This window comes from Triticum dicoccoides, chromosome 4A, assembly GCF_002162155.2.
Source record: "Triticum dicoccoides isolate Atlit2015 ecotype Zavitan chromosome 4A, WEW_v2.0, whole genome shotgun sequence".
NCBI lineage: Eukaryota > Viridiplantae > Streptophyta > Magnoliopsida > Poales > Poaceae > Triticum > Triticum dicoccoides.
In genome coordinates this window covers 99586199-99602220 of record NC_041386.1, presented here as the reverse complement: position 1 = coordinate 99602220, position 16022 = coordinate 99586199, and the positions used below count along the sequence as shown (strand labels likewise).

The following is a 16022-nucleotide window of genomic DNA, read 5'->3' as shown; positions in this document are numbered from 1 at the left end:
AACTATTAGTTTGCAATGTTATTCAAATGTTCGAGGTTGATCTGGCCGAAATTCAGTTAAAAACCTATGCCAAATATTAGTACAAATTTTGTGTTGATGCAACGAAAATGAGTGGGGAAATTATGGAGGCTGCATTTTTGAGAATCTGAGTTTGCACGTAGGCTCATCAGCCTCCAAAAAATCATGGAGTGCACTCCAAAACGGTTTTGGAGGCTGCCAATTTGGCGTTCTGTTAAGAGTTCCTCTAATGCCCTTCGGTCTCTGGGTGGAATGGAAACAATCAAAGCTATTCGTACACAATTATACTGTTGGTGAATTAAAAACCTCCCAAAACAATGGTTGTCATAGTCCAAAACTCGAAACAGACAATTTATTGCACTTAAGGCAACCTAGATCCTCAAGTATCACTGAATTGCCATTTTAAACCTATAACAAGTAATATTATTGCAACTGCCAAGAAGGAAACGTTTTTCCCCAGGTAACTAATTATCCACATAACAGTTTCATGTGGATGCACAAGTAAATGTAACTTATGGATATGCGAACCGAAGATAAAATTCCTAGCGCTACCTGTACTTTGAATACAGAAGGAGTATCAAGAAATATTCCCTAAAAAGGAAAAAAATCAAAAAGTATTTGCGGAAACTTAATTCTTCAAACTAAGATAAATTCAACTATGACTGCACTTCTTGAATCGTACAGGCACACAATAAAGTTATCAATTACTCCCTCTGTGCTTGAAAAGAAGGCGTATAAGTTTTGTCTTAAGTCAAACAGTGTAAAGTTTGACCAAGTTTGTAGAAAAAACTATCAAGAACTAAAATACTAATTTGTTATTGCAGTTGTTGATTATTATTTTTGTGTGTGTATAAACTCAGTCACTTTTGCACTGCTTGACTTTAGATAAACTGTGTATGTGTTCTTTTCAAGCATGGAGGGAGTTTTACATAAGCTGAAAGACCAAACGTATTTATGTTCAAATCAAAATTCAAAACTGGACTAAAAAACAAGGATAATGAGGCATACCACCAGGTTGTGCGTTTTTGCCTGCAAAACATCAAGTCATACATGAGAGTAAGAAACTACAGAACTAGCATCAAACCAGATGAGTTAGAAATTAACTAAATGTACAAATATTAACTGGAATTTCTATGTTGACATCTCTATTATTGCCCACTTTTTAGAGCATAAATCATTCCAAATTATAACGATGTACGGCTTTTATCTTAACAAATAAAAATAGAAATTTCAAACAATTAACAGCAGCGAAAACTAACCGAGTGCCATTGCAACAGAGTATGGATCTCTAACGGCGATTTCTGAGATTATTGACAAGGCATGCCTCACTGCAACTGGGTCAGAAAATTCAATCCTGCAGTTGTATCACGCTGATGAGAACAAAATGATAGTTATGCAGCAGCATGTTCCTATTAACTACTATTGGCAGATGACGATATGCGACAGTACTATCATGGCTGTAAATTCATTGCAGAAGCAGACAGTTTTCTGTACAGATAGACAGCAAATTAACTCTTAATTTTGGCACATATGTTAAAAGATAATAAATTTAATACAGAAATAGAACTGAAAATAATAAATCAATAAAAACATTAACTATATGAGTCATGCATCATTCTTCGTTTCTCACAAAGAGATACTATTGCAACCAAAGAAAAGAATCATGAAAACGATGCTACAAATCGTCAAATCTATTTGTCCATGTGAAGCACCAACCTTGAAGCAGCACAAAGGTTGTGGAGGAGCAACTCCACCTTGCTGCTACAATGTGTACAGCACAAAGTGTTGAAGGAACAGCTTCAACGTGCTGCGCTAGATATCGCTCTAGAGGCGAATGTAGGCGGATAGGGCAGCAAGAGTTCAATCCAGAACTCCTAGGGCACAAGATCTACTCCAAGATCTTAGATAAGAACAACAAGTTCTATTATAGGTAAGGGTACATAGTCTCAGTACAAAGTAGAGGTGAGGACCTCTATTTATAGGGCTTTGGGAAGCCTTCACATACTTCTACTTATAGCTGGAATACTCTAGAAACATTATTTAAGGTTCACCATTCTACTCATAGCTACTCACAACTAGAAGACTCTAGAAAACAGTAGGTAGGATAAAGAAAAGAAAAGAAATACTAGACCACAACAGAAGTATCTAGAAGTAGCCAAACAGATTTGACATATGATTATATTTTCATGTTCCTCATTTATTGTTCCTCATCATTCTTCCCTGGTTGTTTGGAACTCGCCCTCGAGTTATCTTCATAGAGCGCTTCTTCTGGATGGTAGAGAGTCAAGTCCGCAACATTGAAAGTGTTGGAGATACCCATATCGCTTGGAAGATCTATCACATAAGCATTATCATTTATCTTCCTCAAGATAGAGAAGGGTCCATACCTTCGCTGCCTAAGTTTCCCTTTAACACCTAAAGGCAGCCTCTCTTTTCGGACGTAGACCATCACCTTATCACCGGCTTTGAATGATTTTGGCCTCCTTTTGCAATCAGCAAGTTGTTTATATTTCTGATTTTGTGCTTCCAAAGAACCGCGAATCTCTTCAAATAACTCGGCGTAATTATCAGCAAAGGACAATGCTGATTTTGAGTTTCCCCTTGATGGTAGCTTCACCAGGTCCACCACATGTGATGGAACTTTAGTGTAGACAATGGAAAAAGGGCTCCTTCCTGTGGATCTATGCTTGGAGTTATTGTAGGAGAATTCTGCAAGAGATAAAGCCAAATCCCATTGTCCCTTTCTTTCTCCACAAATGCAACGGATCAGATTACCCAAAAACTTGTTCACCACTTCCGTTTGTCCATCTGTTTGTGGATGAGCAGTGCTAGAAAATTTCAATTCAGTGTTTGAATTGCTTCCACAAAGTGAGCCAAAATGCAGCAAGAAACTTGCTATCACGGTCTGAGACAATGGACCTTGGAACTCCATGAAGTCTGACCACTTCTCGAAAGAATAGGTTTGCCACATGATGAGCATCCGTTGTCTTGCAGCATGGGATGAAATGAGCCATCTTAGAGAATCTATCCACGACCACAAATACAGCATCACCTCCTCGTCTTGTTCTTGGCAAGCCCAAGACGAAGTCCATAGGAATGTCCTCCCATGGAGCAACATGAACAGGCAAAGGCATGTATAACCCTGTGTTCTGGACTTGGCCTTTGCAGGTCTGACATACGGGGCACCGTTGAACGAACTTTCCAGCATCTCTCTTTAGTTGTGGCCAAAAGTAGCGAGCTTCCAGGTTAGCGATAGTCTTGTCCCGTCCAACATGGCCACTAAGATCACTTGAATGGAGCTCTCTAACCAGCTTGTCATGTAAAGAACTTTTTGGAATGCACAAACGATCATTTTTGAAGAGATATCCATCTTGCATCAAATAGTCATCACCTAATGGTTGGCCCCTTGCGTGCTTTACCCAAACATGGCCAAAGTCTTCGTCACCCTCATACAACTCCTTTATTTGATCCATGCCCGGAAGTTCAGCTTCAAAAGAAGTCAAGAGGCATGCACGACGACTCAAAGCATCGGCCACTCTGCTAGTTATTCCAGATTTATGCATGATGAGATGGTTAAACCTCTCCAGATATGATGCCCGTCTTGCTAGCATGCGGTCAACATGCTTTTGGTTTCTAAAATGCTTCAAGGATTGATGGTCGCTATAAACAATGAACTCTTTAGGCAGCAAATACACTTCCCAAGTTTTCAACGCTCTGAAAACGGCATATAATTCTTGCTGATAGGTACTCCATTTCTGTCTAGCTTCACTTAACTTCTCACTAAAGAAAGCAATGGGCTTCCTTTCTTAAGATAGGACAGCTCCAATGCCTACTCCACTTGCATCACACTCCAACTCAAAAGTCTTGTTGAAATCAGGTAGTATCAAGACAGGAGCTTGTGATAGCTTTTGTTTAATCTCATTGAAACTAGCTTCAGCTGCATCTGTCTATTGGAACTTTCCTTTCTTCAAACACTCGGTAATTGGTGCCATGATAGTGCTGAAGTTCTTCACAAATCGCCTATAGAAAGTTGCAAGGCCATGAAAGCTTCTTACCTCAGAAATGGTCTTAGGAGTTGGCCATTCTCGGATTGCTTCAACCTTAGAATCATCAACACGAATGCCAGTCACATGTTATGACGAATCCTAGGAAAAGAAGTTGTGTTTGTAGGAAAACACATTTCTTCAAGTTGACGTAGAGCTCAGTTTCCCTTAGTACTTCTAGCACCTTCCGAATGTGATCAAAGTGTTCATCCTCACCCTTGCTATAGATTAAGATGTCATCGAAATAGACCACAACAAAGTGGGATAAGAAGGGTCTAAGGACTTGATTCATTAAGTGCATAAAGGTACTTGGTGCATTTGAGAATCCAAATGGCATGACTAGCCATTCAAACAACCCTTCCTTTGTCTTGAAGGCGGTCTTCCATTCATCCCCGGGTCTTATATGGATTTGATGATATCCACTTCTTAAATCTAGCTTTGTGAACACTCTTGCTCCACTAAGCTGATCCAACATATCATCCAGACGGGGAATAGGGAATCTATACCTTACAGTGATCTTGTTAACGGCTCTACTGTCCGTACACATGCGCCAAGATCCATCTTTCTTTGGCGCGAGTAGGGCTGGTACAGCACATGGGCTAATACTTTCTCGAATGTGCCCCTTTTGCAACAATTCCTCCGCTTTCTCCTTCAATATATCATGCTCCTTTGGGCTCATTCGATAGTGTGGAAGATTAGGAAGACTTGCTCCCGGAATTAAGTCAATTCTATGTTGAATTCCTCTCATCGGTGGCAAGCCATGTGGCTCCCCAAGTATGTTCTGAAATTCTGCCAATAAACCACGTACCTTTGCTGGAATTTCAACAGTCAGGTGCTCTTCTCCCTTTACAACAAGTGCAGCACACAAATCTGCCTCCTTCAAGTCTTCCATAAACTCATGAGAGGTATGGAAGATAGTTAACATAGTTTTCCCCTCCTCCTTATAGGTATTACCTTCGGTTTTGTTTGGTAAGATAATGATCTTTCTCTTGTTCCAAATGAAAGAGTAAGAATTTTCCTTGCCCTTGTGTGTAGTATCCACATCAAATTGCCAAGGCCTCCCAAGAAGAACATGGCTGGCATCCATGTCAACCACATCAAACAACACATTTGAGCGATAATGCTTACCCAAAGAAAGTGGCAGGTTGCATTGTTTGGTGATCCTCATATTCACTCCTTTCTTGATCCATCCAATAGTGTAGGGATTTGGATGATCATGGGTTTCAAGCTTTAAATGGTCCACCAACTTCTGGGAGATAAGATTCTCGCAGTTGCAACTATCAATCACTACTTTGCATACCTTGCCATTCACCGTGCATTTCCTCTCAAATATTTTCTTCCGTTGTGTGTCATCGAGTTGTGGTGTGGAACATAGGAGACGCTGGATCACACATACCACCTCTTCGCCTTCTTCTTGACAAACCTCTTGTCCGTCTACATCTTTAGATTTGTATTCTTCCTCATCACTTTCACCATCATGGATAGTCGTGTTAACAAATTTCCTTAGTGGGCAACCGCTGGATATGTGTCCCTCTTTACCACATTTATAGCACTTTGGGCCTTCATTTGCCTTACCCTTGCCTCTAGTTTGTTTCGGGATGGGCTGTTTTGTCTTTGGTGGAGTGGCCTTTTCTTCCACTCTATTAGGTTGACTCCTAGATGAGCCTTCGGTATGACGATATGGAGGATATGGAGCCTTAGTTGTCTTTCTCATCCTCACAAACCTCTCGGCCTTTAAGGCTAGAGCTTGTGCTTGATCAACGGACCAGATTTGTTGCATCATCAATCGATCTTGAATAGCATCATTGAGACCATTGATGTACCTTGCAACTTGTTGCTCCTCAGTTTCAGCAAGGTTGCACCTCACTTGTAGCCTTAGAAACTCCTCCGTGTAATCTGAAACAGTCCTATTTCCTTGAGCACAATTTTGAAATTGGATAAATAGGATCTGGTCAGGCTCTTACAGAAATGTAGGGAAAGGCTGCGTACTATAGACCCAAAGTGGTCGGACCCTTACCTGGACCCTGCGCAAGCGGGAGCTACATGCACCAGGTTGCCCTTTTTTATAAATAGGATCTGGTCATAATCAGCGGGCAAAAATCTCCCTTTCAAGAGGCCTTTCATTTGTTGCCAAGTTCTAACACGAGGTTCTCCTCTCAGCCTGCGCTCCTCTTGAACGCGATGCCACCATGCACCGGCTCCTCCTTTCAGCTTGTATGCGACCAAAGGAACTCTACGATCTTCCAGAACCTCCATGACCTCAAAGAAAGTCTCTACTTCATATAACCAATCCAGGCACCCTTCAATGTCAACATTTCCATTAAAACTTGGGATCTCAGCTTTCACCTTGTATGTATCTCTTGCATATGTAGGGTTGGGTACTCTCCGGTTTGCATAGAGATCAGCTTCTTCAAGGGCTTCATCATATTCTTCACCTTCAGAAGTTTCAACATAAATTGGCCTTCTTGAAGCACGTTGAACAGCATGTTGTTGTGGCGGTCTTGCTCCAAGATTACCTCTCCTTTGATGAACATCTTCTTCTCCTTTAGATGAATCTCCTTTATTGGTAGCATGGGGAACACCCTTTTTTATCATCTCAACCAGCTGATCAAATCTCCGATTAAGATCTTCACGCAGCTCTTTGATTTGTTGTTCTGCTGCATCCATCCTTTTCTCCAATTGCTCCATTGCTTGCTGCAGCTTGCTCTCGGAGAGGACAGCAAGAACTAGTATGGGTCAACGAGGCTCTGATACCACCTGAAGCAGCACAAAGGTTGTGGAGGAGCAACTCCACCTTGCTGCTACAATGTGTACAGCACAAGTGTTGAAGGAACAGCTTCAACGTGCTGCGCTAGATATCGCTCTAGAGGCGAATGTAGGCGGATAGGGCAGCAAGAGTTCAATCCAGAACTCCTAGGGCACAAGATCAACTCCAAGATCTTAGATAAGAACAACAAGTTCTATTATCGGTAGGGGTACATAGTCTCGGTACAAAGTAGAGGTGAGGACCTCTATTTATAGGGCTTTGGGAAGCCTTCACATACTTCTACTTATAGCTGGAATACTCTAGAAACATTATTTAAGGTTCACCATTCTACTCATAGCTACTCACAACTAGAAGACTCTAGAAAACAGTAGGTAGGATAAAGAAAAGAAAAGAAATACTAGACCACAACAGAAGTATCTAGAAGTAGCCAAACAGATTTGACATATAATTATATTTTCATGTTCCTCATCTATTGTTCCTCATCAAACCTCTTGGGAACTCATGGAATAAAAACAGGTGCAAAAATGAATACAAGATGGAAAATAAGATTAATTTATCTTCCCAGAGACAATAAAGTTACTCACCCTTGGACAGCTCGGTGCAGAAATGCTGGATTACCAGGATCAAGTGGAAGTCTTCTCAGGGCACTTAGAGAAGCATATTGCAAGTTACTTCGTAAAATAGACTGCCAAATTGATACAAGAAAAACATAAGGATAGCTCGCATTCATGATAAGGAATCTCAAAATATTTGAAGTCCTGTCATCATGTTCATTGTTTATTTAGCTATATAAGGTAGAAAAAGTGTCAGATGAGGTATAATGAATAAATGTAATTTCGAAGTTTTGATGCCCATCATTAGGTTAGGAAGGTACATAATAGGAATATCCATGCGCCTCTTTGAGAAGGGTTGGGTGTATATACCCACACAAAAAGTACTTAGCAGTGTATAAATTAAATGCACACTCTTGGATCCAACTAGTACCTCCTTATCGCCACCTTGCTTGGTAAATATCCCTTTCTTTCGTTTCTGTTTAGTATCTGCGACCTGAAAGCATCCAAAATATATCATAAAGAGAACACTTGTGAGCTTCTAGCTAGAGTCCAGGGACACTGAAAAGGAGCTCAAAGAAGTACAATGTTGGCGGTTGGGGGACTTGTATAACGAACCTTTTCCAAAATGCCAAACACAATCTCACTAAGCTTCTCCAACATCTCGGAACTGCTTGTGGAAGAGGAGGTTAGGGCCTTCAGAGCCGCAAGTCTCCGCGCATGAACTTCAAATAACAGAATCCTTAAATTAATAATTAAGCACAATAAAAATCATTTGCCACAACTTGAAATGAGAAGACAAAAGGTTGAAAACATATGGTTGACATAAATATATCCTTTTTTGTGGACCCTAACATGAAGATATTTGAAATGCTTCTTTGGTCATAAAATAGATGGCCAGTATGCCTACTTTCAATTAAGACGTTGCACAAACTTGCTTGGTCATAAGGTGCCATTTTTATTCAGGACATGATTACCAAGAATATGGAATTCCCACTACGCCTCTGCAAAATACCTCCATGAGGAGATCGGTTTCCTAAAAGGTGAGGTCATAGGGTTTGAGAAAAAAAAGCATGACTAATTTTGGTGCAAATGGGGAACAGAACCAATGAAATATCTAGGTAATCAGTAGGAAAAAGCTGTACCAGGGCACAGATTTTTATTGGAATACAGATTTTGCATGCTATGATTTGATGTACACTGAGATCACGGTATAGAAGCCTACACTCAACATCGTCGCTGGTGGATTCTGCTGAAAGCTGATCAACTATTCTGGGCACAACATCTGCCCGAGTCACTCCTCCAGCAACATCAATGTCCGCAAGAGCATCCCAATTTGGTGTGGGGATTCCACCAGCAGCACTTAAACCCTGGGAGCCATTATCTGACAAAATGCGTGCAAGATAATAGTACACATAGCGCAGAACATTTCTGTCCTCACATTGCTGATGCAGCTGTAAATACAGAAATAAACTTGATGTAAGAAAAAAGGTATCTGAAGTAAAACAAGAACATTAGGCTGATGTTAGTATAGACTACGATAGGTGTCTGGTTTCAGTTACAACTTAAGACACATATTTAAGTATCATGGCAGAATTATGGGAAGGGCGCATTTATTTTGCTTTTTTGAGAATGGAAGGGCGCATTTCCCTTTGTACTAATTAAAATGGATGCCTATGAAGAAATGTGGAGGCTGATTTCAGTCTTAGAACACATATTCTGAAATGGCCGGGAGTGGGCTCATTTCCCTTTGTACGAACTAAAGGGGGTGCCTATACAGAAATATGGAGGCAAAGAGAGAGCGACAGCACTAAAAGATGGCATACTTACCATGAGAAGAGATGGAGCCACCGAAGGATCCACAGAATTGTACACTGCAAGCTTGGGGAACACACTGTTCACGAGCTGCCTCTGGGATTTTTTCTGTAAAAGGCAGTGCAGAAGAGAGCAACTTAAGCCAACAGATCCAAGCTCACATCACGCAATTCGATCCAACCGAAGCAGCACAACGAACCTGGTCGCACGTCGCCGCAAGCTCGTGGATGCTCCGCGCCAGCTGCGAGTACGAGACGGGCTGCAGAGAAACAGAGAATTCAGCATGAATAAGAGTGCGTAGAACGTAAAAATGAGGTACGCGGCCGCGTAGGAGACGAGCCTTCTTCTTCCTGTTGCGCTGGGGGAGGGCCTTGACGGGGTTGAACGCCTTGGCTGCTGAGATGGTGTCGCTCTGGATCTGCATCAGGGTCGCCCTCTTCGACTTTCGATCCGCTGGCGCCGGCGCCGGCGGCGGGGCAGGCCTCCCAAGCGAGCCGCCGCCGCCGCCCGAAGACGGCTGCTGCGACGACGCGCCGGCGGCCGGGGCGGCCGACGGATCCGAGGTGATGAGATCCATCAGCGTCGTCCCGGAGGAGTCATGCCCGGAAGACATGGCCGCGGGCGTGGCGGGCTCGCGGCCGTGCTAGTGAGATCTCCGGCGAGCACTGCGGTCGGGGTGGGGAGCAATTGGAACGGTGAAGTGCTGCCGAGGGGTGGCTGCTGGATCGCTGGATCCAACCGCCAATTTGGATTTGGTGGGTGCTGCGTGCTGGTCTAGCTGGCTGGGCTGGTCCGACCGAGCCGGTGTTGGGAACGGCCGAGGTCTTGCTGACTTCTTTTCTCTGAAATTTTGCTGACATTTTTTTCACGAATACACTAGAGTGTGTATCTTTTCATTGATTGGAAGGGAGGATACAACAGAAATAGGTAGGGTGCAAACTCAATGTCAAGGCAAGACAAGGAGCTGCAGAGCATTGGTGACGGGTTGCTTAGCCCGAGTACAATATTAAGTCCATATGCAAGTAACAAGCTAAGTCCGTGCGCGCCCGCCCTAACCAAGGATCTAGCCTTGTCCTCGATAGACGCGAAGAGCCGCGAGATGGAAGGGTCTCACTGTTGAAAACGCACCGATTGCGTTGCCTCCAGATGGACCAGGGCCGTGAGGATAGCCAGCGTGGCTAGACCCTTGCGATGGACAGTGAGGGATCCCGTGATAGCCGTCGTGTATCACGGGAGAAAATTTGTTGACTTGCATTACATGTTTATTAGACACAGCAAAATAAAGAAAAAAAATTCATTTTACTACACTAAAGAAACTTGGTGGTTCACATAACCTCCTGATTTTTTTGCTCCTTTACTCCCCTCAATTATTTCATATCGGTCAAAAAAATTCCTTGACTAGTTTCCCCAATCGGATGCTGGCGTGGATGAGGTCAAAGCAGTATTTGACCAGTGGGAGCCCCTCGTCAGTGACCCATGAGTGTCTCTCGGCGGCGCCATAGGGGGTGTGGCGGTGTGGCTGACCAGAGCAACAACTAAGGGTGCGGACAGCGGGGAGGTGTTGTAGGAGGCCCAGGGGTGACCGACGGTGAGCTCCTAGTCGAAGCATAAGTGGTGAAGCGGCTGGCGACGAAGCAACGCTGGGCATGAGAGGTCGTCAACGTGGAGGGCTTCAGCGGCGGTGCATCGGCGCAGTGGTGCTCAGGCATAGCCATGCCCAGGGGAGCTCGGGACGACGGTCATGGCGGCTGCGGAGGGCATGGCCTCACGTTGATCAGAGGTGGTTGGCCAGGGACGTGGAGGCAGTAGCAAGGGCCATCCATGGGCGTGGAGACGCCAGCAAGGGCCGACCATGGGCGTGGAGACGGCAGCAAGGGCTGGCCATAGGCATGGAGGCGGCAGCAAGGGGTGGCGGGTGAGCAGTGCGAAAGATGGGTGGCAGGGTCGACGGGCCAGTGGAGCAAGGCGACACTTCGGCGGCGGGGATCGAGCAGGCGACCCAAGGCACGTGCAGGCGGCGTAGAGCTGGCGTCCCACGGGAAAAGGACAGGGGGAGCGAGTGAACCGGGGCACAGGGGCAGTTGCCCTTAGCTGGCGGCGACCATGGCCGGCGGGATCGGGCAATTGGCGCAACTCCTGATCTTGGCGGCGGCAGCAAAAGAAATAAGAGGGAGAGGATTTCACTAAAAAAACATTTCCGTGACATTATGTCCTGAATGATAACTTTTTCTATCATGGATGTGACACTTCCATGATGATATTTGTGACAAAAACACGTATCATCATAGATGTGATGGGCTCCTACTTCTATGACAAAAAAATAAGCTTTTCGTGATTTCGTCCTGGGTGGGCCAGAGGCGCACTTGCATGACATTCTTTGGGTCGTTCATGACGTAAAAAATCGTAGTAGAAGTGAGGGCGGGAAATTTTTTGGGAGTTCCCGGTTACGCTGGGCAATCGGTGGGTGGTCGGAGCTGAGCGATGCAGTGTGTTTTGTGCGTTTCTCTCGTACGCGTGTGTGTGTGAGGTGTTCTCTAACTGAAACCGAGCAAGGCGTTCGCTTACTGAACCCGAGTGATCGATCGATCTCTCACACTACGTGTTGAATATGAGCGGTCGATCCCTCTATGTAGTGAACAAGAGTGATTCATTCGCTGCTAACTGAACCTGAGTGATTCCTTCGTTCCAAACTGAAGTCGGTCGATTCCTTCGTTGTAACTGAAGCCGAGCGTTCAATCCCTTGTCCCTGCTTACTGAAGCCGATCGAGCGATGCATTGCATCGAGCCCCCACTATAAAAAACCACTTCCGTGATGATACGTGTTTGTTACAGTAGGTCATGTTTTCTATCATGCATGTATATCCATGACGATTTTATGACAAAATCAAGATAGTCATACATGTGTTGTCGTAGAAGTGTTCCATGACAATACCGAAATTATCACCACGGAAGTGTCCACTTCCATGATGATAAATGGCGCGTCATGCAAGTGGTTTCGTCAAGGGTAACCGACATGTGGCATCCATCATAACGGGTCACCATTAAGCTATCGAGTTTTGGTTTGGATCCGATAAACCGTTAACAGCCCGGGCCATTGGGGATTTTCCACGTGTAAAATTCGAATTCGCCTTAGTATCCACGTGTCAGCTCCGCGTTGGGATAGGTGTCATCCAGCGAGTGGACAGCACGCGCCTATGGTACGTCGACACATGGCTCGGCCCAACAGTGGCCCGTTTAGGTTTAAATGTTGGGCCTGTCAAAATAAGCAGGCCGGGCCATTAGCGGCCTACTTGAGTCAGGCGCATTCATAAGCACGACCAATACGAGTTACACAGAATCGACCCATGAAAGGCCCATTCTAGATTTGACAATTTCCAGCCCATCGCCAGTTCCATCTCGTTAATGGCCCATGATAACCCACAAGTATAGGGGATCGCAACAGTTTTCGAGGGTAAAGTATTGAACCCAAATTTATTGATTCGACACAAGGGGAGCCAAAGAATACTCTCAAGTATTAGCAGCTGAGTTGTCAATTCAACCACACCTGGAAACTTAATATCTGCAACAAAGTGTTTAGTAGCAAAGTAATATGATAGTAGTGGTAACGGTAGCAAAAGGTAACAATAGTAAAAGCAATGTTTTTGGTATTTTGTAGTGATGATAGCAATAGCAACGGAAAAGTAAATAAGCGAAGAACAATATATGGAAAGCTCGTAGGCAATGGATCAGTGATGGAGATTTATGCCGGATGCGATTCATCATGTAACAGTCATAACCTAGGGTGACACAGAACTAGCTCCAGTTCATTGATATAATGTAGGCATGTATTCCGAATATAGTCATGCGTGCTTATGGAAAAGAACTTGCATAACATCTTTTGTCCTACCCTCCCATGGCAGCGGGGTCCTTACGGAAACTAAGGGATATTAAGGCCTCCTTTTAATAGAGAACCGGAACAAAGCATTAACACATAGTGAATACATGAACTCCTCAAACTACGGTCGTCACCGGTAAGTATCCCGATTATTGTCACTTCGGGGTTAAGGGATCATAACACATAATAGGTGACTATAGACTTGCAAGATAGGATCAAGAACACTCATATATTGATGAAAACATAATAGGTTCAGATCTAAAATCATGACACTCGGGCCCTAGTGACAAGCATTAAGCATAGCAAAGTCATAGCAACATCAATCTCAGAACATAGTGGACACTAGGGATCAAACCCTAACAAAACTAACTCGATTACATGATAGATCCCATCCAACCCATCACCGTCCAGCAAGCCTACGATGGAATTACTCACGCACGGCGGTGAGCATCATGAAATTGGTGATGGAGGATGGTTGATGATGACGATGGCGATGGATTCCCCTCTCCGGAGCCCTGAACGGACTCCAGATCAGCCCTCCCGAGAGGTTTTAGGGTTTGGCGGCGGCTCCGTATCGTAAAACGCGATGATTTCTTCTCTCTGATTTTTTTCTCTCCGAAACTCAATATATGGAGTTGGAGTTGGAGTCGGAGACGCAACAGGGGGCCCACGAGGTAGGGGGCGCGCCCCCCACCCTCGTGGCAAGGTGGTGGGCCCCCTGGCCTTCATCTTTTGCAGGTATTTTTCTTATTTTCTGATAAGTAGATCCGTGAAGTTTCAGGTCATTCCGAGAACGTTTGCTCCTGCACATAAACAACACCATGGTAATTCTGCTGAAAACAGCGTCAGTCCGGGTTAGTTCCATTCAAATCATGCAAGTTGGAGTCCAAAACAAGGGCAAAAGTGTTTGGAAAAGTAGATACGTTGGAGACGTATCAACTCCCCCAAGCTTAAACATTTGCTTGTCCTCAAGCAATTCAGTTAACAAACTGAAAGTGATAAAGAAAAACTTTTACAAACTCTTGTTGTTGTAAATATGTAAAACCAGCATTCAAGTTTTCAGCAAAGATTATAACTAACCAAATTTGCAATAACGCTCAGGTCTCAAGTTTACTCATATCAATAGCATAATCAACTAGCGAGCCATAATAATAAATCTCGGATGACAACACTTTCTCAAAACAATTATAATATGATATAATAAGATGGTATCTCGCTAGCCCTTTTGAGACCGCAAAACATAAATGCAGAGCACCTTTAAAGACCAAGGACTGACTAGACATTGTAATTCATGGTAAAAGAGATCCAGTCAAGTCATACTCAATGTAAATTAACGGTAATGAATGTAAATGACAGTGGTGCTCTCCAACTGGTGTTTTTTGATAAGAGGATGATGACTCAGCATAAAAGTAAATAGATAGGCCCTTCGCAAAGGGAAGCAGGGATTTGTAGAGGTGCCAGAGCTCGGTTTTGAAACAGAGGTGAATAATATTTGGAGTGGTATACTTTCATTGTCAACATAACAACCAAGAGATGGCGATATCTTCCATGCTACACACATTATAGGCGGTTCCCAAACAGAATGGTAAAGTTTATACTCCTCCTTCCACCAACAAGCATCAATCCATGGCTTGCTCGAAACAACGAGTGCCTCCAAGTAGCAAGAGTCCCAGGGGGAGTTTTGTTTGCAATTATTTTGATTTAGTTTGCATAAAGCATGGGACTGGGCATCCCGGTGACCAGCCATTTATCTCGTGAGTGAGGAGCGGAGTCCACTCCTCTTGAGAATAACCCGCCTAACATGGAAGATACAGACGGCCCTAGTTGATACATGAGCTATTCGAGCATACAAAACAGGATATTTATTTGAAGGTTTAGAGTTTGGCACATACAAATTTACTTGGAACGGCAGGTAGATACCGTATATAGGTAGGTATAGTGGACTCATGTGGAATAACTTTGGGGTTTAAGGAGTTTGGATGCACAAGCATTATTCCTGCTTAGTACAAGTGAAGGCTAGCAAAAGACTGGGAAGTGACCAGCTAGAGAGCGACAACAGTCATGAACATGCATTAAAATTAATCAACACCGAAAGCAAGCATGAGTAGGATATAATCCACCATGAACATAAATATCGTGAAGGCTATGTTGATTTTGTTTCAACTACATGCGTGAACATGTGCCAAGTCAAGTCACTTAAATTATTCAGAGGAGGATACCACCCTATCATACCACATCATAACCATCTCAATAGCATGTTGGCACGCAAGGTAAACCATTATAACTCATAGCTAATCAAGCATGGCACAAGAAACTATGATCTCTAGTTGTCATTGCAAACATGTTTATTCATAATAGGCTGAATCAGGAATGATGAACTAATCATATTTACAAAAACAAAAGAGGTCGAGTTCATAACAGCTTTTCTCATCTAAGTCAGTCCATCATATATCGTCATAATTGCCTTTCACTTGCACGACCGAACGATGTGAATAATAATAATAGTGCGCGTGCATTGGACTAAGCTGGAATCTGCAGGCATTCAATAAACAGGAGAAGACAAGGCAATATGGGCTCTTTTGTCAGATAAACAACAATGCATATAAGAGCCACTTCAACAATTTAATCATGGTCTTCTCCTATTGACCCCCAAAAAAACTATTTACACGGGAAAGCTCCCAACAAGTAAAAGAAGAACAGGAAATATTTTTGGGTTTTCTTTTTAATTACTACTACAAGCATGGAAATTAAACTGATTAAAAGCTACAACTAATTTTTTTTGGTTTTTCTTAAGGTTTATTAAACACACAAGAAGAAAGCATAAAAAGGAAATTAAACTAGCATGGATGATACAATGAAAAAGTATGAGCACCGACATCTAGCAATGAGTGTGTGAACATAAATGTAATGTCGGTGGGAAATACGTACTCCCCCAAGCTTAGGCTTTTGGCCTA

The 16022-nt window shown here is 43.5% G+C and overlaps 1 protein-coding gene across 1 annotated transcript in view; it reads right to left on the bottom strand.

Moving 5' to 3' along the window:
- Positions 1–9913, bottom strand: part of LOC119285215 — an 18902-nt gene extending 8989 nt beyond the window's left edge. Inside the window, exons 1-9 of the mRNA XM_037564451.1 lie at positions 9535–9913; positions 9394–9453; positions 9210–9302; positions 8605–8833; positions 7998–8104; positions 7813–7875; positions 7413–7513; positions 1278–1372; positions 1027–1047 (exon numbers count right to left, since the gene is read on the bottom strand). Of these exons, the coding sequence (XP_037420348.1) occupies positions 1027–1047; positions 1278–1372; positions 7413–7513; positions 7813–7875; positions 7998–8104; positions 8605–8833; positions 9210–9302; positions 9394–9453; positions 9535–9807 (1042 nt within the window). The 5' untranslated portion in view covers positions 9808–9913. The remainder of the gene's footprint in view (positions 1–1026; positions 1048–1277; positions 1373–7412; positions 7514–7812; positions 7876–7997; positions 8105–8604; positions 8834–9209; positions 9303–9393; positions 9454–9534) is intronic.
- Between the last annotated feature and the right edge of the window lie 6109 nt (positions 9914–16022).